The sequence below is a fragment of the Podarcis vaucheri genome, assembly GCF_965113315.1.
Source record: "Podarcis vaucheri genome assembly, chromosome: 6".
NCBI lineage: Eukaryota > Metazoa > Chordata > Lepidosauria > Squamata > Lacertidae > Podarcis > Podarcis vaucheri.
Genome location: NC_138764.1, coordinates 72,061,518 through 72,083,989, shown reverse-complemented (window position 1 = coordinate 72,083,989; position 22,472 = coordinate 72,061,518). Strand labels below are relative to the sequence as shown.

The following is a 22,472-nucleotide window of genomic DNA, read 5'->3' as shown; positions in this document are numbered from 1 at the left end:
AAGTTAACAGATCAACTTTTTTTTTTTTTGATGCAGACAACTGATGATGAGTAACTTACTACATCTGCATGTATAACTAATTTGTGCTGTGCACCAACAAGGAACCTGGCGGAGTCCAGATGTTGACTCCGCTTCCTTTATCTCGCTCCCTACCCCCCCCCCAACTGGCCAGTGCCCCACTGCCCCTCCTTTCCCCGCTGTCACGGGGCCATTCGCCCCTCTTGCATTTAACGCACAACTTTGCGCTCTCCCCCCCCCTCGCCCGCGTCTGCTGATCCTGGATTCGGCGTTCGGCTGTCGCTGCCTTGCTGCCGACGTCCCTTTCGCCGAACGGCGAAGAGAAGATCAGCGGGGGCGGGGCAGCAGCGCTCGGCTGGCGCTGCCTCGCCCTGAGCAAAGATGTCGGCTGCGGCCTTTCCCCCGATCGGGCCGGGAGCCTGGTCTCTCCCCTGGAGGCGCCGCTCCGCGTTTCCATGGTAACGGTGAGAAGCCACTGAGCGGCGGAGGGCAAGCGCTAGGCCTCGGCGGGCGGAGGACCGCGGGATTAGGGTGGAAACGGGCGGCTGCGGGCTCCTGGGGTAGGAGAGAGGCAGAGTGAGTGTGTTGCGGGGTGGGGTAAAGGGTGAGGCTCGGAGGGGCAGGGAAGGGATGCGGGGGGGGGATAGGGCTGGGCGTCGACGAGCTGAGGCGAAGGAGGGATGGAGAAGAGGAAAAAGGGAGCTCTGCAGCCGCGTGTGGAAAAAAGAGGTTTTAAACAGAGGAGTGGTTGGGTTGGCTGAAGATTGCGGCTCTCCGCGTGCAAAGGGGAAGAAAAGGCTGGGAAGGGCTGCGTCGCAACCTGATCGATTCTCAATATTGGCTCGGGAATGCGCAGCAACCTGATTAATTCTCAATATTGTCTCGGGAATGCGCATCTCAAAACCCTCCCGAGAAGAAGTTTTTTTTGTTTGCACCGGAGCATCCCTGTGCCATCATGGCGGTGATTCCTAAACCGAATCCATCCGTAAAAGTTTTTAAGTTTTCCGTTAAAAATACAAGCAGTAGCAACCCGGGAGGATTGTGATTTAAAACGGGTTGGAAAATTAAAACAATCTGTTGTTCTTCTAAAAGCAACACCTGCATATCGTTTATGCAACAGAAAAGATTAGAGCCACCAGCCCAGCTGGACTGTTCTTGGCTGGCCTTGGACCAAGTTGGCCAAGGGCACCGGCTTCTGATGCCACCCTCAGGTTGTCGCCTGGATGATGCTTAAGATCCTAGGCTTGGATAATGAGCTCTCTTTGTTTTATTCAGGTAATTTGATTATTGATTTTGGAGATGCCAGATGGCCTCAAATGGTGAAGATGCCATTGCTTGGTACCAAAAAAAGGTCAGTCTCGAGGCTTATTTTTGTAATTACTTTTGTCCGTTGTACAGATGCATGTGGGTTTCCCCCACTCTGTAGGTTGTAATTAAAACTGTACCTGAAGAGGGGGAAGGGGGAGGGTTTTAAAGAATATTCATGTTTGTTTTGAACATAGTACGGCAGACTACATTTTTTTGGTGCCTGCGACAAAGTTATTGTAGATAGTTTCTGTGCTTCAGGCTGCAATCCTATACATGCTTACCTAGGCATAGATTGATTTCTTAAGATGGGTGTGTGAAAATTATTATGCATAAAGTATAATTATGTATGCATTTTCCTTGATTATCTTCTTTGATGTATGATGAATTCCAATTCCCCTTGAGTCAGCATTTCCTTTAACTTATAAAATATTTAAAGGCTTTTGGAGGCTTTCTTCATAAGTTAGTACTATATTGTTTAAGTTTTGGAGATGGCAATACTCCCCTAAATTTCTGGAACCAGGAAAGCATTAGAATTTAACTAAGCCTCGGATGCAGCAGGGATTCAGTTGCTGAGAATGGCCATGTCATTAGGCAAAGGCAGGGTGGGGCCTCTTCTACCTCCTTCCACTGAGAGATAGTTAGCAGAGACAAAGGCCAGTAGTGGTAGAAGGATTAGGATTATGGTTTTGCCTGATACAAATCTGAGGGAAAATGTGTCAAATCTGTAAGCAGCAAGCTGGGACAGGGGGAAAGAGGGCCATAGTTTATTTCTGATGGGATCCACAACTGTGGTCATGGGAGAACCAGGACCCTCTTGTAGTGTAATGCTGGAAGCCCCTGTATTGTAGGCTCAGGTTGTATATATAGGTGAAACTCAAAAATTAGAATATCGTGGAAAAGTTCATTTATTTCAGTAATTTAACTTAAAAGGTGAAACTAATATATGAGATAGACTCATGGCATGCAAAGCGAGGTATGTCAAGCCTTTATTTGTTATAATTGTGATGATTATGGCGTACAGCTGATGAAAACCCCAAATTAACAAACACTTGTATGTGTAAATAAACTATACATCATGAAGACACGACTGTCTCTACTGTGGAAATATGAACCCTGGGTAAGTGCCTGGGCCCCTGGAATCTCACTTGTGGATATTGGGGTGGCATGCAATAAATATTAAAACATGCAGTTTGCCCCCCACATTCCCTCAATGCTTTTCATGTCCATAGTTTTAAATAGTGGGATCCTGGGTAATAACTTGATAAATTACTTAATGTCTGTATTGTTAATATTTTGAATTTGGAGATGGAAGTAGAATACAGGAAGCAGTTTAGTTCCCTAGACAACTCTTTAACTAACACAACTCTTTTTCAGATTGGAGCCTATGATCAGCAGATATGGGAAAAATCTATAGAACAAACTGAGATGAAGGTAAAAATCTCTTTTGTGAAATGACAGAACTCAAAAGTACATTGCATCTTGACAAATAGATACACATGTGAAATAAGCATGCCAAAGAGGATTGTGTAGCATGTAATATTTCCTAATTACAGTTGCCCTGATCTGATTCAAGAGCTACTTGTGGTTTAGGAAGTTCTGAAGGTGCACACAAGCTTTCTAGATGGAAAGCAATGGCTTTCTAGCTCACTGCAACATTGAAGACAGCTGTGCGGATGCAGCCTCATTGCCATAAGTGATGAAGTCTGTGCTTGCTGGGAATTTGATCACAAAGGGTCAGTGGAGCTCTAGGTTCAGATTATAGTGTTATGAGAAACTAGAAAGAAGCTGTACTATGCTGAAGAACTGGCAAACTAGGTGTGCTTCATTCTGACAGAAAGGAATCACAATAAAGTAACTGATCTGGACGAGAATGATATGAAGATTGTGACCTTTATATTAATAACTGTGTTTTGTGGGAGTTTGCCCATTTTCTCCTAGTTTTATCTTGGCCTGGCTTCTTTTGTTTTGAATAATTGTACTCGGTCAAATAACCTGTGACTGAGAGATTTGCATATCTTTGGCAGATTAGCTAAAGATTTAAATTGCCTGTATACGTGGCATATTTCCCTGGGGGGATCATAAGAACGTAATGAAAACTGCTGGATCCGACCAAAGTGCCATCTAGTTCAGCATCTAGTTCTCTGAGGGGCCAACCAGTTGGTCATGGAAAGCCTGCAAGCAGGACATGAGTGCATCTATTATATATTTCATATTTTTATTTATATTTCACTGCTGTTGACAGAGAGTTGTCCTTTGCACACACAAATACAAACTGATTCATTGAATAACTGTATTATTTGCCTTTAGTTATTTTGCAGAGTAAGCATAAATAGGCAACCTGAATTTCTTTAAGTGTTTAATTACTAGGTTTTTATCTACAGTAGTGTTGAAATTTTGCAGGAAAGTTCTGGATGATTTTGGACATTACGTGGAAGGGGATAGTAGATTGTAAAATATGATAGGCTTGAGGTACTGTAGGAAACAGGAACTAGTGCAAGGCACAAAAAACCTCATTTCATGCCCCATGACTCCCACCTCAGTGTTCTCAGGTCTGTGTGCCTTTAAACACACATTTCTTTCATATTTTTATATAAAGGGTGAGCTTAAAATTTGCTTTTTTTAAAAAAATAAAAAGCTAGATAAATAAATAACCTCATCTCAGAAGTCCTGTGACAGTACACAGCCTCTGTGCTGCATATACACGCATAAGTGTAAGGAATTCAAATAGTCAGAGGACATGAATGATTATTTATAAGCCAGTCTCTTTGCTAATGAGATTAGAACTAGGAGATACAAGTAGACAGCCTATTATATTCACCACAAAATCTACTCATTCTTTATGATTAAATTTATAGGGCTTCAAAAACAAACCCAAAAAGAAAGGCCGCATTCAGCCTGATCTTATAGATGTTGATTTAATCAGAGGTAGGTATTGTGTGAATAACTGCATTTGTGCTCATCATCACTATTTTACATGAGTCTGAGAGGTCAGGTAATTATTTCATCTTTTGTATAGGTATGACATTTAGTACAGTTTTAATTTTATCCACAAATTTCTGTCCCACCTTTCGGACCAGTGGCCCAAAAAAGCTGCTTATAATAATTAATAAAATAAAAATAGTAAGCAAATAATAGCAGGGGAGAAATCATAAAAGCTCAACACAGTCAAAAAGTGTGTTGAAGTCATAATTTGATGAAAACCGAAAGGAGTGGTGGGACCAGTAGTGTAGGAAGATGCAGGCACAGTAAAAAATTAATTTTGCAGCATCTCTGCACTTCTGAAGACAATAGGACCAGTGATGAATGCAGAAGGCTGGATTAGGTTGGGAGAAAATTGCCCTGTAAGTAAACTGGTCCCAAACTCTTTTCAGATTTATAAGTAATAACCAGTGTTCTGAATTAGTTCCGCAAGCCAATTGGCAGCCAGTATAAATTGCTTTCTAAAGTGTATTACTCCAATCTTGTTCAAGTGACAAATAATGGCCCGGCTGCTCCATTTTGCATCAGCTGAACTTTCCAAACACTTCTCAAGGGCAACCCTATGTAGAGTGCAGTAAACTATCTAGAAGCGACAAATGCATGTGTAGCAGTGGCCAGATAGGCTTTCTCCGGGAAATGGCACTCCTAGTGCACCAGCCAAAGCTGTGCAAAAATTCTCCTAGCCCCAGCCGGTATCTGACAATCCGGCAGCAATGCTGTGTTCAGGAGCACACTCATAAGGATCTGTTTCTTCAAGGGGTGTGAAGACCTCAACCAGAACAGACTAAACACATAATTGTATCTTTGTTTTCCTACTTACTGATAATAGCTTTGATGAAGCCTTGCTTTGTTAGCTTGCATCTATTCTGATGTACTGGAAAGGGAAATGTGGGTGAAATCAGCATGCAATCCCAGTGTGATCTCCCACTTCATGTAGATCAGCCTTCCGCAGCCTGGTGGCCTCTAGATATTTTGAATGCCAACTCCCATCAGCCCCAGCCAGCATGACCAATAGTCCGGGATGATAAGTATTGTAGTCCAAAACATATGGAAGGTACTACATTGGAGGAAGTTAATGTAGATGTTGAATAGAGTAAGATGGAACCCTTCAGGGACCCCGTTGGCTAAGCAGGTGAACAACAGCCTGCCAATACTATATCCTATATCAGATAGGATTAGAACTGCAGGAGAGCATTCTAAACTGTGCTAGCAGAAGAGGTTTACACTTTACATCTTGCTGTCTATAGCAGGGGCAGGGAACTTTTTAATTTTTATTTAAGAGCTGCATTCCCATTTGGCCAACCCTCCAGGGGTTGCATGCCAGTGGTCGACATGGCCACACCCACACAACCCATGCAGCACACAGGCACATGTTCACTCTCCCTGCTAAGCAATTGGCATGGAAAACCTTTCAAGCCAGATTGCTGGAGGGTGGGTGATCTTCCTCGAGATTGCAGTGGGGGAGGGAGGGTTAACTGCAGAATTGCTACCCTTTAGCAACAATTATTCATTTACATTAGCTCCCACTTGCAGTCTGAAATGATACAGTGGTACCTCAGGTTAAGTACTTAATTCGTTCCGGAGTTCCGTACTTAACCTGAAACTGTTCTTAACCTGAAGCACCACTTTAGCTAATGGGGCCTCCTGCTGCTGTCACGCCGCCGGAGCACGATTTCTGTTCTTATCCTGAAGCAAAGTTCTTAACCTGAAGCACTATTTTTGGCGTATGTAACCCGAGGTATCACTGTACTTCCCTGGTGCAGGTTTCACACTTTATCTATTTATAAGAACTAGTCCTGAGCGGCCATGAAGTTTTGCAAATATTTTCCTACATCCACAATTTTAAAGGGAGTCTTGGACTGAGTAAGAGCGGGAAAAAGTCAAATGGATTTCCCCTTAATTCCCAGATAAACTAGCTGTGTTTTTCATGTATGCTTTCTAGGTTCCACATTTGCCAAAGCTAAACCTGAAATCCCTTGGACATCTCTGACAGGAAAAGGGCTTGTGCGGGTTCTTTTCTTTCCCCTTTTTAGCCAGTGGTGGATACAAGTAACTTCCAGGCGTATTTTTACATGGCTGCTAGCGCTCTACCTCCTACAAGGTGAGTAAAGATTGAGATTATGTTAGAGTAGCTTGAAGAGAAAACCAAGATGACCTATTTTAGGATGGTGTAATCAATTTGATCCATCAAATTTAACAGACTTGCTCCAGGCAAATAGTTGGAGGAAGACTTTTGCAAGCAAAAAATCAAGAAGTCAGGAATCAGTCGTAAATCATTCTTCACTTTTGCAGCTTGGTGGTGCATTTGCTCCTTAACATCTTGGAAAAGAAGTGATTTTGAGAGAGAATCTGTCCCTGTAGCTCATCTTCACAGACTTGACCTGGTAGAAATAGCAGTCTAGGATTCTTGTCTGCTCACTCTTGAGCTTGCTTTGCAACACTCTCCTCATTTCTATCTCTCCTTCATATCATTTCCCTTCTATTTGCATTTTCTGTTTCCTTTCACTTTCCTCTTTGCCATCACTGACCAGCTTTAAATGGACTTTGATCCAATGAGGAGGAAAGATCAAAGCTGGTCATGGAGTAACCTTATGATCGCAGAACACAAGCTTTGTTGTGTGGACTGCAACAGCACTTGATAAACACATTGTTACCTGATTTTCATCATTTATCCAGTTCTTTTCAAAGTGAGAGAAAAGTCATGCAAATAATTTTGTTGTAAATTATCCGTCTTAATAATACACCAGCCATGGTGGGAATTATGAATTAGAAGGAATCTTTATTTAGTTGGGAGTCTTTTTCCTAAATATTGTCTTTGTACCAGACTCAACTCCATTCAGGGATTCCACTGATAGTAATGCTTCAGAGTGCTTATCCCAGCTAGATTAAAGGTTTAAGTAAACATTTTTGTGGAGAGCATGTTGTCAGGTATTTACTTTTCCATTAAACAATTCCAAAGCTGTGTGCTGTTTGTTTGAGACTTAATTGAGAATATAAGCTTGTTATATTATGTGCCATGTGAATGCATATATGTTAGAACTGGCTATGATTAAATTTTAATTGCTACACAATTTGTACAGCCTGTGGTAAGATATATTAATAGATGTTTTGTGGTATACCTAAGAGTATAGGATGTGATTTCACATATAAAGTTCCTATATGGACATTGCAAATGATTCAAGAAAAATTAGGATTATATCAGGTAATTACTCCCATTTTGTTAGGAAATGATCTTACAGATTTACAAGATCTGCTATCATACCCTACATTTCAGAAACAACTACAGTGGTGCCCCGCAAGACGAATGCCTCGCAAGACGGAAAACTTGCTAGACGAAAGAGTTTTCCGTTTTGGAGGTGCTTCGCAAACGAATTTCCTATGGGCTTGCTTCGCAAGACGACAATGTCTTGCGAGTTCCTGCTGGTTTTTTTTTATTTCCCCCCTTTTTCTAAGCCACTAAGACACTTATCAGCTGATCCGATAAGCTGCTAATAGCGCTAATCCGCTAATCCGTCAATGGGCTTGCTTCGCAAGACAAAAAAAACGCTAGACGAAGAGAATCACAGAACGGATTCTTTTCGTCTTGCGAGGCACCACTGTAGAAGTTAAGAAGTTGGGAGAACAGGCCACATTAGAGGTATAATATAGAAACCACATTATGTTTTTTATGATATTTATTGAGACAGAAGAATTTTTTTTTAAATACACAAAAAAGACATTACAAAAAAGAAAAAAACCGAAAACATAAGAAAAAAAACAAAAATAAAACCATATTTTCAAATTCTCCAATTTCCATTACCTTCTTTCCACGACCTCCTCCTCCTCCCATCTCTTGTATCTTGATTAATAATTGTCACAGCAAATCCTTTTCAAAGTTCATAATATTCTATCATTACTTTACCTTACTCTATTATCATCCTATCTTATAAAAATCCTTGATGCTTAAAGCTTTAATCCATGATTCATAATATTTAATCATTACATTACCTTACTCTATTCTCGTTTTATCTTATGAAAATAATCTTAAAGCTTAAAACTTAAATCTTTTTTACCAACTTCTCATAACCATTACCTTTTTACCATATTCTTTAAACATTTTAACAAGAGCCAAGTACTTTCATTTCAGCATTTTCCCAACATTCATCAGACATTTCTAATAATAATAATACAAAAAAGAAAATACAATAGAATAAAAACAATCCAAACTTCTTCCAGCGTCCCCTCCCCCCCGGTCCCGGGGTTGTCAGTCCTTTCTGTTTCCCTTTAGTCTGGCACATTAACCTGGTGCCCTAATATCCAAGGCCTTCAAATCTCTTTCATGTCCCTTTCGCAGCTCTTCTTCATATTTTCCTTTCACTCGCGGGAACTCTGGCTTTGTAGTGTTTTTGACCCTTTTCAACAAATCAGCCCCTTTCTCATAGCCCAAACTGAGCTCCATATGATGTTTTAGAGCATATTTCAAATTCCCTCCAAAATTGGAAGTCCCAACAACTCCAAACCTCTGACGACCCATTTCCAGACTCGGAAAGTCCAAACATCCCTGCATAGGGTGGTCAATCCAACCCCCCATTTCCAGTTCAGTCCAAACTTTATCTTTCCAAGTCTGGTTCTTTCCGAGTTCATTAGCCAAATCCAAAAGCTCACTTTCCTGCTGGGCTGAGAGTCCCTTCGTCCCTGGCATCCCAGATTCAGCAGGGTCCTCCTCTTTCTGTTGTTCTGTCATGACACACTCCTGTTTCGGTTCCTGAATGGGCTCCATATAATTTTCCACTGCCTGATCAAAGGCACTAGCAGCTTTTATCATAAAATCCATCTTCTGGCTTAACTGGTCCAATAGGGCACTTATGTTACAGAAAGCATCCAACAGTGCTTCTGAAGGCATTGTCCTGCAAGGTCACCGAACTCTTTCCCACAGTTGTAATCAGTAAACAGCTGCCAGTTCCCAGGATTTAGTTACAATTTCATAGTTCCCCTCTAGGGGGGAAAACTTCTGATTGTTCTTTTCCTTAAGCACAATAGCAACAAAGTTTCTTCTTTAAAGATATTCTGTCCATATTTGTCCTTTAAAAAAAAACAACGAAAGGAAACAATAGAATCACAATGTTTCCCTCCTTTTGACTATCTGTCAAAGCATTTATTTCTGGTCAATGAGCTTCATACACCAAATCTGACACCCCGCTCCAGGGTCAGGACGGTGGAAAGATACTTTGCTTTGACTTTGTTTCCGCAGGTTTAAACAACTCAGTAACAATCCCCCTTCTTTTCCTGCTTCCGAAGGGGGGTTCCGCAGTTTTGAATGGTGAAAGACGATCCTTTAAAAGTGATTTTTAAGGCTCTAGTTTATTTTGTCTTTGCTTTGTTATAACTACAAGAGTCCAAGTTCCTTTTATTTCGCCAATACTTGTTTGAAATCCAGTTATTTAGCGTTCCAGTACTCATGGTTGGTTATTTCAATGCCAAATTGTCCCAGGAAAAAGGCAGCGCTCTCCGGCAACGGCTATGCGGCTTCGCTCCGCAGAAAAAGCAGTCAACTCACAGCACAGCGCCACTTCCTCTTCACTTCGGAGCCCGTTTCTGGGTTCCTTAGTGGGTTGGGGGGGCGCTAAAGGTGCCCACCGAGTCCCACGGTCACAGGCTTCATCCGCCTGTGATTTTCAGAAGGGTCCCTGCTACGCCGCAGCGGGAAAGACCCGTTTCTTGCGGAGCTTGTCCCTCCAGTTCAGAGGGAGTCCGCCATCACCAGAGGCGCCACCCCGGAAGTCCCCTATAGAAACCACATTATGACCAGCTAACCTTCGGTGAGTTAGGGACTTCCCCTGTATGCAAGTATCTGTGCTGCCCATTCCCACTTGAAAAGTAGTCACTGCTTTGCCTTGCAGAAGCATTCATGTTTAGTTGGCTAGAGAGAAGCTAGTAAAGGAAGTTTCCCCCCTTGAAGGATGAAACCATCCCTTTAGCAGCAGCGTGTTATCTGTTGTGTGCTCTGCCAAAATGAGCAAGTTCAGGTGTGAGAGTTGGCCCCCTTTTGCATCAACTGGCCCCCTTTTGCATCAACTGCGGTGGGGGGAGATACCCTGCTAAGTGCTGGCTTTGGATGTGTGAGAGAGCTCCCTGTAGATAGTCACCAGTCTTCCAAATCTTCAACCCAGTTAGATGGGTGGTATATAAATTATTATTATTATTATTAGTAGTAGTAGTAGTAGTAGTAGTATTCACTTGATTATGGCCCCCAGCAACAAAGAGGTGTTGTTGTATTACTAAAACAAAGGTTTGCCTGGCAGACAACTTACATACATTTTTTTTCTTCAGTCATAGCAATGGTGTTGTACTACATGATGCCAGTTGTGAGTGCAAGTGAAATTATTGGACCATTGTGCCTTATGCTGCTGATGGGGACTGTACACTGTCAAATAGTATCTACACAGTTATCGAAGCCATCAGGAATTGATGGAAGCGGTGTTTGCCGGAGAAGGAGGTGAGAGAGCAAAGTCAGTAGATTGGAAAGGGTCTCAGTTTTTAAGGTGCTTGCTGGAATTAGAACATATGGTTAGACACTACAGTGATACCTTGGTTCACGAATGGCTTAGCTGACAAACAAATTGGCTCCCGAACGCTGCAGACCCAGAAGTAAGTGTTCCAGTTTGTGAACGTTTTTTGGAAGCTGAACATCCGACGCGGCTTCCGCTTGAGTCCAGGAAGCTCCTGTAGCCAATTGGAAGCCGGGTGTGATGGGATGATGAGCTGCTTGTGCGTAAAATCCTAGTCCCTCAGAGTTTGGTCAAGTCCGCAAACCTCTGTCTGTGACGGAGCACCTTAAGCATGGCTCCGTCAGTCGCTGGCAGATTCCGACAGTGGTTGCTTTCGGAATCGTTTCCAACATAAAAGCTCCTTAACGGAAACGCGTCTTCTGGACTCTCGGCGTGACAGTTTCCGGCGAGGAGTGGGTGTCCCTATAGGAGGTCCTGAAACCTCCCCACTGTCTTCGCTGGACGTGTCCCTGAGTCCTCCCTCCTGCTCACTTTTCCTCGGAGCCCCTCCTCTCCCCCTGCTGGTTCCCTCTTCAGCTGCTGAGTCTCTCCCAACCTGTGTGAGCCCTTCCACCTCCTGTCCTTCCGATGGCAGTTCCCTGACACCGGGTCTTGGTTTTTGAATGGTTTTGGAAGTTGAACCGACTTCTGGAATGGATTAAGTTTGAGAACCAAGGTACCACTGTACTTAAATGTCACCTTTTTGTGTCCTTAAGTGTATGTGTTATATAAATTCTCCCTTCCATGTTGGCTGGGACTCCCAGCAGAGGTCATAGGGTCGGCCTTTACACTTGTTGTGATTTGATTCCAACTCTAGAGTGGATGTATCTATGTCATTTCTTGAATGAAGCAGTGCATTTGTATTTTCAGTTCTTACTGCTATTACAGGCATTGTTGGGGATTTAGAATTCTCTTTGAACCCACCCTGCTTCCAAGTTCAGTAGGACTGGGAATTGTTGGAAGGAAATGAGATAGGATCATATAGGTGAGGAGTGATGTGTACTGCGATAGGGCATATACAGACCAAACAATGTTCATCATTCCAGCCACAGTGGCAATATCAAGACTTCTTGGATCTGGGAATTTCTAAGAGCACATCTTACTCCTTTGCAAGTATTTCTTTTTAAGAACACTGGGAAGGAAGGAAATCTGGTATTTTTATGGTTCCACAGAAATGCCAGATTCAGCAGTACATGGCTAGACCCTTGGTATTGTCCCAGCCATATCGATCTACTGCTGGGAGAAGTCAGAGAGAGAGAGAGAGAGAGGAAAAGATTTCATATATAATCAGTTCATTATGGTCACAATGGATTATCTCTATTCATTCTCCCAATGTGTTTATCTGACTCTACCCACACAGCCACACACACTAAGTTCACACTGGTAATGTTTGTATTCCACCTATGTAATATGTGTCAAGGATTCTGCAAGGAGTGAGAGTTTGGCCATCTTACAAAACTCTGATCTGTTGCTAAAACATTTTTTCTAATGTAGGAAAATGCGAAAATCTGCAGGAGGCGATTGCAGCATTCCATACTCTTCCTTAGACAACCTCAACAGGTCTGAGGAGTCGTCAGAGTTTTCATCCAGAATCAGCAGCTTCTTTGACTCAGCATTGCGGACAAGGAGCAGGGAGCGGTACGGTTGGTAGTGTTGGCTTGTTCCGGAGGTAGCAATTATATATATTTTTATCTAATATTTTTCTATCTGCTGACCTTGCCTCTGTTACATCATATTCTAATTTTATGGAATGTTGTCTTTTGTAGGCGATTTAGTTGTTTTTATTTAAATGATGGAAGTTGGCCTTGCATAGGCATGACAAGCATGACGCTCAAGAGAGCGCAAATGGTTCTCCCCTACCCAGTGCTATTTTTCTAGAAAAACACCTCCCTTGTTCTCTTCTAATGGCAATGGCGCACACCTAAGAGGTGCTGGAACTGTGCCCTGGTGAGTTCCGGCTGAAAAAAAAGCCCCACCCCTGCCTTCATACTTTGCAACCACCCTGTCAGATAGATTAGGCTGTGGCAGTCCCAAGGCCCTTCATGGCTGAGCAAGGATTGAAACCTTCATCTCCCCAGTGATTGTCTAATACTCTAGCTACTGTACCACACTGTGATTTGCTTCTGAAATGGAGAGAGTTGCATTGTTTTTCTATGTTCTCTTTGGGATAAAAGATGAGGTGTTATTGAGAGGAATTAATACTCTCCCAACTGGTTTTCAGTCAGACAGAGAAATTGTTTTGTTCATCTTTTTTAAGAGTCCTCTTTTCAGTAGATTTTAAAATAGCAATGGGAAATTTCTCTTGTACATAATTATGTCTGGCCTGTTGCCTGTGCCTTCTCCAGGGGTTTGAAACTTTGGAACACTTTCTTTTAGTTCCAAGAAAAAGAAAGAAAGAAAGAAAGAAAGAAGCCAGTGAATGTGTGTGTTTGTTCTTTTGATAGAAAAAGAAATGGATAATTCTGTAATCCCTCTGCCATTTCTTGATTTTATTATTATTATTATTATTTGATGTATGGATCGCTTCCTGTGAAGCATCTCAACTTCACTTTAAAAATGTGTAGAAAGAAGACATGCTATCTATAGCATTTCCTTCCTTAGGATTAAAAGGGGAAGACGGGTAGCGGATAAAGGGACTGAAACAGAACATAGCAGTGGTGTGAAACGCCAGATTTCCAGATCTAAGCTTAGCTTGCAGCGATCCAAGGAAGCGGTCTTACCTAGTGCAGAAAAAACCCTGGTAAGACATAATTTGAGTTTGATGCTTTAGTTTTCCAGATGCAAATGTCAAATGGGTTTTGTAGGAACAATGATATATATCACAATCCCCCGCATATTTCAGAAAGCGTGGAATACAGCTTTGCAAAATGTACTTTGTTGCTGCAAGCATGGATCATTAAAATGATTAGCCATTTATTTAATCATGGAAATAATATACTTGGCAAAGCAGTTTCATCCTGCCTAGATATTGCTCAGAAAGTCAAAAACCATGCAAAGTCTTTTTCTTCTGTGGAGTTTAAATCTGTAAATTCCCTCAAGGGAAGAGATTAGATTGAGGCTGCCATCAAACGCCCTTCGGCCCCTGCTTTTGGATTGAGACTTCCCCCTGTTGCAAAATCATCTAGGAGGCTACTTTGGATGAAGAATTCTTTTTGTTACCACATATTCTTATTACTAGGGACACTGGTGGCACTGTGGGTTAAACCACAGAGCCTAGGGCTTGCCAATCAGAAGGTCGGTGGTTCGAATCCCCGCAACAGGGTGAGCTCCCGTTGCTAGGTCCCTGCTCCTGCCAACCTAACAGTTCGAAAGCATGTCAAAGTGCAAGTAGATAAATAGGTACTGCTCTGGTGGGAGGTAAATGGCGTTTCTGTGCGCTACTCTGGTTCACCAGAAACGGCTTAGTCATGCTGGCCACATGACCCGAAAGCTGTACGCCGGCTCCCTCAGCCAGTAAAGCGAGATGAGCGTCACAACCCCAGAGTCGTCCGCGACTGGACCTAATGGTCAGGGGTCCCTTTACATTATTCTTGTTACTTAAAAAGGTAAAGGTACCCCTGCCCGTACGGGCCAGTCGTGTCCGACTCTAGGGTTGTGCGCTCACCTCACTCTAGAGGCCGGGAGCCAGCGCTGTCCGCAGACACTTCCGGGTCACGTGGCCAGCGTGACGAAGCTGCATCTGGCGAGCCAGCGTAGCACACGGAAACGCCGTTTACCTTCCCACTAGTAAGCGGTCCCTATTTATCTACTTGCACTTAGGGGTGCTTTCGAACTGCTAGGTGGGCAGGAGCTGGGACCGAAAGACAGGAGCTCACCCCGCCACGGGGATTCGAACCGCCGACCATGCGATCAGCAAGCCCTAGGCACTGAGGTTTTACTTGTTACTTACTTTATCATTATTCATTACCTCTCCTTTTTTTAATTGCTTTATTGATTGTAAAACAAACAAACAAACAAAAAGAAACAGTCAACAAAAAACCCAAAGGTTAATACGAATTACAAAAAATAAGTTAATTTCGTACAACACAACTTCTGTTATGACTTCCATTACCTCATTATCTCTTTTAATCCTACCTTTCCTCCAAGGATCAGAGGGTGGCAGAAGTGGTCCCCCCGCCCCCAAAACACACCTGTAATGAGTGATGAAAATGAAAGTCAGTTAATGACCCAATGTCACCCAGTGTGTTTCATGACCAATCTGAGATATAAAGCCCCTTGATGGTAGGGATACCTGCATTGCATCCAAACTCCTTCAACATGGTAGATTACTTTGCCATGCTACCATGTAGGAAAATAGCAGTGCAGGTTCTTGTGACAGCAACTTAGCCCTCTGTCTCACAGCCTGGAGCAAATGGCAGTGCTTTTAGGAGAGTAATAACCATGCTGATAACCATATGTCACAGAAACTAAAGTTTTGGTTGCAATTCCTCTCCTTTCAGTTGTTTGCTTGTACAGTGGTACCTCGGGTTAAGTACTTAATTTGTTCCGGAGGTCCGTTCTTAACCTGAAACTGTTCTTAAGTTGAAGCACCACTTTAGCTAATGGGGCCTCCTCCTGCTGCCGCTAATTTCTGTTCTCATCCTGAAGCAAAGTTCTTAACCCGAGGTACTTTTTCTGGGTTAGCGGAATCTGTGATCTGAAGCGTATGTAACCCGAGGTACCACTGTAGTGTTTAGTTGGTACTATTAACAAGCAGTTTTCTACTTACTGGTAACTATTACACAGATTATGCTACATGAACATGACGAGTTCGATCTGCATGATGTTGACTAGCTTTCATTCTAACTTGTACTCTTTTCAGGTTAATGCCAGGCGCTCTGGGGTTTCTGATGAGCTGTCAAGTGAGGAGGATACAGATGCTGTGAGTCAGAGCATTTTGTTGCGCAGAAGTGTAGAAGGTGCCCCTAGTGAAAATCAGAGCAGGAAACCTTCTGTTACTACTTCTGTTTCTCCAAAGCAATCAGTATCACAGGTAAGTTACAGTTTCTGTAAGAAGAAGAAGAAGAGTTTGGATTTGATACCCCGCCTTTCACTCCCCTTCAGGAGTCTCAAAGCGGCTAACATTCTCCTTTCCCTTCCTCCCCCACAACAAACACTCTGTGAGGTGAGTGGGGCTGAGAGACTTCAAAGAAGTGTGATTGGCCCAAGGTAACAGTGATTGCTGTCTTAGAGAAGTAATTACTCCACTTCCACAGACCCGGGTTGGGTGTCATCTTTGATCAGAAGCAGCTAGAAAATAAGCTGTTAAATTTTATTTGATCCTAAAGCCCTGGATTAAATGCTGCCACGTTGTTAAATGTATTTCAACTTCTCAGTACTTGGGAATGCCTGGAAAGGAAATGAATAATGCTTATTTCAAATTGACATAAAATGTAAGCCACTTTTTCTAGTATATTTAATGTATTAATACGGTTTGCGTTCTAGATGGACATAACAAAATATAAAATAGAATCACAGAACTGACACTGACATCTAGGATGACGCCTTTCTGTTTTGGTACCCAAGGCCTTTTCTGACTCACTATCCCTGTAGACTCAGTAGTTTTGCTTGTTCTAGAGTAAACCCAGAACGAAACATGAGTTTAATGGTACTTAAAGAAAATAAAGCGTAAGGATTTTAGACATGAAGATAAAAATAAATCTATTAAAAAGTACTTCATAGATAACAGTATTTTCAGATGTTAAGGATAGGAGTAAGTAGTTCAAGATTAGAGGCTTCACATTTCTAGCTATCTAAAGTTAATTTTAAAACAAAACTCCTTTGCTGTTTATGAAAGGAAATAACTGTTCAGAAAAGTTATATAAGAAGGTCCCTCTTCTTATATAACATCAAGGTGCCTGCGGTGGCAGCAGAAAAACAGGAGGTGATGGTCTCCTAAGTGGCAGCTAGAGTTTGCAGTTGTCATAGGCTTAAGGGAAATCATTTGGCTATTTAGATGACTTCATACACCTCCATTTTTAAAATTAAAAATCCCAGCTATTGGAGCCTTATGCACAAGCAAGTAATGCAAAAGTACCATTTGATATATCAATGCTGTTAGCTACTCTTGCCTTTTCATTGTACACTTCAGAAGTATGGATGGATGTATCTATGGTGGCTCCCCATGGGTTTTAGAACCCTGATTTTCCAGCATTCTAGAACTCGCATAAAGACCCCACTTCACTTTCTGCAAGTTGGAAGGCAAGAAGAAATGGCAAAGTAAGGTGGTGAAGGAGCAAGATTAGGACTAAGCCGCCACCTCTGGTTATGTTTATGTAGGGGTGTGTGCAAGCACACACACACTTTGGACAAGAGAAATGGGAAGATAAGAAATAGTATGTTCATTCCCACATGTAAAAGTTCTGCACTTACTGTCTTTTGTGCTCTGAGGCAGATCAAGGAGGCCGCGAAATCTATGCAAGGCTCTGACAGCATAGAGGAACCGGAACTGGACGCAACAGTTATTCATGAGGTACCAGTTTACCCAAAAGTTTAGATTATTAACAGTATGTCACATAAGTTGAAGAGCCTGGATGCAGATAATGACCCTTTTTGAATTTGGGGTTATCTTTAGCCCTAGGCGAGGAAGTAGTTGCTGATGTTTTTTTATTAAATGACATGACCCTTTCAGTGCAACTTTAATTGGGTAGGTGATGATGGAAAATGAAATGAATGACACCTGTTTCCAGTTGAAACATACTACTTTATCTCAATGTCTGCTCCTTGCATTGTCTGAAAAGGCACATTGAGCAGTTCATAGTCAGCAGAATGGGAATAAATATGTGCTCCTTACTTGAGTATTGCATTTTTTTGCTAAGTATCTCTAGGTATACCTATAGCTGACTCAAATATTCATCATGCTTTGCTATACCCAATGTGAGACTCAGAATGCATTCTTGTTGTAACGGTAAAATGTTCTTCTGTGATGTACCACTTCTATTTAAAAGCGAACAAAGAACTGGCCAGTTTATTTTTAGGAATACAAGATTCTAAGGTGTATAGCCCACTTAGTTTTGGGGGTGAAAAGGGAAATCATGACATTTTATATAGCATCAGAGTGGAGAAATGAGAGAATTTTGTTGAACTTTGAATGGCTTTTTTCATTACTCTTCAACAGTGGGGATCTCTTGTTTTCGCTGCTTAAAAATTTGTTTCTACTGAGAAACTGCATTTTGTTAAAGCTCTCCACTGACAATAAAATTCACCCCAAAATATCACACAGTGCTCTGTGACTGGTGTTCTTTGGACACTGATCTCTTGTGTTAAAGCAGATATGTTGCTCTTTCCTTTCTAAAACCAAATTTATTTCTGTATGAAATAAAATTTAAATCTCTACCAATCTGGAGAAAATCTTCTTACCTGCCTTCCAGCACTGGCAAGTCATAAAAATGTTGACTTCACTGGTGCACTGGAGCTCCAATGAATCTATTAAAGCAGAAAACTAGCACATAAACTGGTTTATCTAACACTATTTTTTCTGTTGCAAAATTAAATTCTGAGTAGGTGTAGTCTCCCTATTCTTCTTAGCTCGTCTCTAGGGTCCTGCATTACATATTGCAATGCTTCTGGATGAGTATAGGACACATTTGTCTATTACATTTGTACTTTGTGGTAGTGCCCATGTCTCTCTCCCCCCCGGCTTTCATTTTATCCTCACCAAAACCTTGTCAGCAGCCAGTTTGGGAAAACATGTGATTTTTCCAGGATACTTGAAGAAGAGGAGGAGAGTGTTTTCAGTCACAAGTACACCACTTGAGAAGCTAGTGATTGTAGCAGTTGCCTGGTATGCATTTCTGCAATCTGTGATTGATATGATTCTATGAAATGCATGCCCTTTCTTACCACTGAGAATACTTACGCTTGCTATCAGCACCCTATTCAGTGTAAGTACATGAGCTCAGCATGATTCTCTGGTCCCTGGAGGGCACGGTTATATGATTCCCTTTGCAGGGGGACTTTGTAGAAAATGCTAAGTTGGCAGACCCAGTGAAAACATATGGCAGACAATTCTAAACAGAGGAGGAATCTGTACATTTTTCTTGCTAGGAATAGGATTGGGCTTGTTTGCAGTGTTGCAGCTTAAATCAGTAAAGCATTGTACAGGCTAGTGTACAGGGGCAATTTGGGCCTCATTGAAGTGGCCATTTAGTGACTGGTCTCAGCTGAATCAGTTGGCATGATGTTTCCTTGTAGGAGTCCAGATCCTATCATAGTAGTGGATCTCGGAGTGGCAGTGCATCCCACAGAGACTCATCCAGCACCCGCCATGACTCTGAGACAGAAGATGTGCTGTGGGATGATTTGCTTCACGGGCCTGAGTACCGCTCCTCCTACACCAGTGACAGCGAGGGAGCCGAAGGAAAAGAAGCAAAGGGAAGCAAACGTGATCTGAAGGAGGATGTTTTCCAGCAGGTCTGTAACATGTGAAGTGTTTTCCCCATTGCTGTAAATTAAGTGAATGAAAAGCTAGAGTCAAACTGCCAAAATCTCCCCCTCAAGCAACAGGGCATGAAACTCCTTTGTCAGGAGTTTCTGTGCACAAAAGTCACTTCTCTTTGCCACTTATCTGGGAGTGTAGTTGGGTTTGTGGTTCCGTTCTGGAGTATTCCCACTCAGCAGGAAACAGAGTATTAGCTTAGGCACATTCTGCTAGATGGCCTCAACGATACAAGGGAGATTTCCATAAATGGCGTGGGAGACTTGAATCTTGGTGCATGGCAGTGATCTTTCAAGTGACAAAGTCTCAGCAATGGCTGTGGGGCATTGGAGAGTTATATTCCCTAAGCCTCCTACTAAAGAAATTCTTCAAAGTGAAAGGAGTTTTGTTTGTCAAATTGGGGAAAATTTCTGATACGTACCTGTGACATTAGTACAGTTTGCATATGAAATAAATGCACTCTCTGGGATAGCATAAGTATAAAATATTGTGTCCTTCAAGTGCTCAGAAAATGTGGTACTATTGGTGGAAGCCATGCTGATTCAAAGCAGCAAGTGATAAAACAATTGTGTCTTTATTACGCAAAAAAGATTTTGAGGAGACTCAGCTCATAGGGCCTCATAGATCTGGTGAAAGCTTCTTGTTCTCAGAATTACTTAGCCCTTCAACCTGCATAATGTTAAAGCCATCTGTACATTATTATAGGCAATGATGGCATCCAAAGTGTGCAGTAAGGATAGTGCCTGGGGCCTTGAAGGGTGTTCATGCATATTCAAATAAGGTCCATCTCTTGAGCAGTGAAGTTTGACGTCTTAGTGGCAAAGTGTTTGCTAATGTGTCACTAAAGCTACTGTTTTGAAGCTATTTTTCCCCATGTTAGAGACAGATTTTCCAGAATGTGGCTCCAAGATGCGTTTTCTTCCTCAGAACCACTTGTTCTGGCTACAGAACACAAACCCAGCCTCTACCAAAGTGAGTGCCCTCATCTGGGAGGGGAATGAGTGCAAGAAGGTGGACATGTCTGTGCTGGAGATCAGTGGGATCATCATGAGCAAGGTAAGGGTTATGTCTGTGTATTTTGGGAGGAAAAACGTGACATTTATTTTCTGTGCATTTTGGGTCAGGTTTAAGATGCTATCATTGCTTTATACAAACAATTAAAATTGCTCCAAGTTGTCCCCCACCTTAGCAACTTCTGCTGAAACATGACAGGTGGACTGTGATATGGACACCCAAGGCTGGGGGAGACTGCAGCAGCCATTTAATTGTAAGGAGAAATGTGGTCAACAAAAGCTTACCATAATATATGTGTTCATTTTCAAGGTGCCACAAGACACTGCCCCCCCAAAACAGATTAATGCTGCTACCATTCTGGAAATTGCTATGGGGATAATTTTTTTTTGGGGGGGGGGTTAACTGTTACAATGAAACCTTTCTTGCAGGCTGTGAAATTTTGCTCTTGCTTTCCCTAACCAATAGGTCAATGCCTATCAGCAAGGAGCTGGTTACCAGTGGCTGGGAAATACTGTTACCATTGGCTTAGCTTTCCTTCCATTTCTCTATCGACTCTTCCACTCCAAGACCCTGGAACAGTTATGGTCCCTTTCTCTAAAAGAACTTTTATATATCTTTTGCGGGGCTCCCACCATCCCTCCGGTCATCGCCCTTTCGGCAATCATCTTCCTTGAGCGCCTGTGCCTCACCTGGATGTTTTTCTTCATGATGTGTGTTGCCGAGAGAACATATAAACAGGTTGGTCTGAACAATCAAACTTTGGGGCAACTAGTCCATGGCAGTGAAATGGTTGCCACTGAAAACACCAGCCTAATAATAATAATAATAATAATAATAATTTATTTATTTATACCATGCCCATCTGGCTGGGTTTCCCCAGCCACTCTGGGCTGCTTCCAAATTTTTTAAAAATACAATAGTCTGTTAAACATTAAAAGCTTCCCTAAACAGGGCTGCCTTCAGATGTCTTCTAAAAGTCGAGTAGTTGTTTTTCTCTTTGACATCTAGTGGGAGGACATTCCACAGGGCGGGTGCCACTACTGAGAAGGTGCTTTGCCTGGTTCCCTGTAACTTGGCTTCTCGCAGCGAGGGAACCGCCAGAAGGCCCTTGGTGCTGGACCTCAGTGTCTGGGTAGAATGATGGGGGTGGAGACGCTCCTTCAGGTATACTGGACTGAGGCTGTTTAGGGCTTTAGCACCAACACTTTGAATTCTGCTCAGAAACGTACTGGGAGCCAATGTAGTTCTTTCAAGACTGGTGTTGTGTGGTCCCTGCGGCCACTCTCAGTCACTAGTCTAGCTGCCGCATTCTGCACTAGTTGTAGTTTCTGAGTCACCTTCAAAGGTAGCCCCACGTAGAGCACATTGCAGTAGTCCAAGCAAGAGATAACTAGAGCATGCACCACTCTGGCAAGACAGTTCAAGGGCTGATAGGATCTCAGCCTGCGTACCAGATGGAGCTGGTAAACAGCTGCCCTGGACACAGAATTGACCTGTGCCTCCATGGACAGCTGTGAGTCCAAAATGACTCCCAGGCTGCGCACCTGGTCCTTCAGGGGCAGTTACCCCATTCAGGACCAGGGAGTCCTCCACACCTGCCCGCCTCCTGTCCCCCCAAAACAGTACTTCTGTCTTGTCAGGATTCAACCTCAATCTGTTAGCCACCATCCATCCTCCAACCGCCTCCAGACACTCACACAGGACCTTCACTGCCTTCACTGGTTCTGATTTGAAAGAGAGGTAGAGCTGGGTATCATCTGCATACTGATGAACACCCAGCCCAAACCCCCTGATGATCTCTCCCAGCGGCTGCATGTAGATGTTGAAAAGCATGGGGGAGAGGACAGAACCCTGAGGCACCCCACAAGTGAGAGCCCAGGGGTCTGAACACTCACCCACCCCCACCCCCCACTTTCTGAACATGGCCCAGGAGGAAGGAGCGGAACCACTGTATAACAGTGCCCCCAGCTCCCAACCCCTCTAGGCTGTCCAGAATGATGTTATGGTTGATGGTCTCCTTCACTTCCTTTCTCCCAGATAGCCTCTAGTATCACAAAATGAGTGTGATGTTACTGGGTTGCATCTTTCCCCTCTGCATGCAAGTGGCAGCTTGTGGAAAGAGTCTAAATGGATTATGTTTTCCTCCTCATTTGACACCTTGCAGTAATGTGTTTCCTAACCTGGAGAAATGTTATTGAAGGGTTCCTTAG

At 42.8% G+C, this 22,472-nt stretch overlaps 1 protein-coding gene across 7 annotated transcripts in view; it reads left to right on the top strand.

Annotated features, from left to right (window-relative positions):
• The first annotated feature begins 309 nt into the window (after positions 1-309).
• PHTF1 (putative homeodomain transcription factor 1) overlaps positions 310-22,472 on the top strand; it is a 28,199-nt gene continuing 6,036 nt past the window's right edge. For 2 of the 7 annotated variants that reach the window (XR_014220964.1, XM_082227634.1), the window contains exons 1-13: positions 310-482; positions 1,294-1,369; positions 2,701-2,757; positions 4,182-4,251; positions 6,248-6,406; positions 10,615-10,780; positions 12,327-12,470; positions 13,434-13,572; positions 15,634-15,804; positions 17,206-17,283; positions 19,005-19,223; positions 20,176-20,304; positions 20,728-21,000. Coding sequence is in view for 6 of the 7 variants with exons in the window: in XM_082227634.1 (XP_082083760.1) it covers positions 1,325-1,369; positions 2,701-2,757; positions 4,182-4,251; positions 6,248-6,406; positions 10,615-10,780; positions 12,327-12,470; positions 13,434-13,572; positions 15,634-15,804; positions 17,206-17,283; positions 19,005-19,223; positions 20,176-20,304; positions 20,728-21,000 (1,650 nt within the window). In the remaining variant the exon portion in view is untranslated. Of the gene's footprint in view, positions 483-504; positions 595-1,293; positions 1,370-2,700; positions 2,758-4,181; positions 4,252-6,247; positions 6,407-10,614; positions 10,781-12,326; positions 12,471-13,418; positions 13,573-15,633; positions 15,805-17,205; positions 17,284-19,004; positions 19,224-20,175; positions 20,305-20,727; positions 21,001-22,472 lie in introns of those variants that run through there. The other 5 variants (XM_082227635.1, XM_082227638.1, XM_082227636.1 and 2 more) reach the window with 5 other exon arrangements.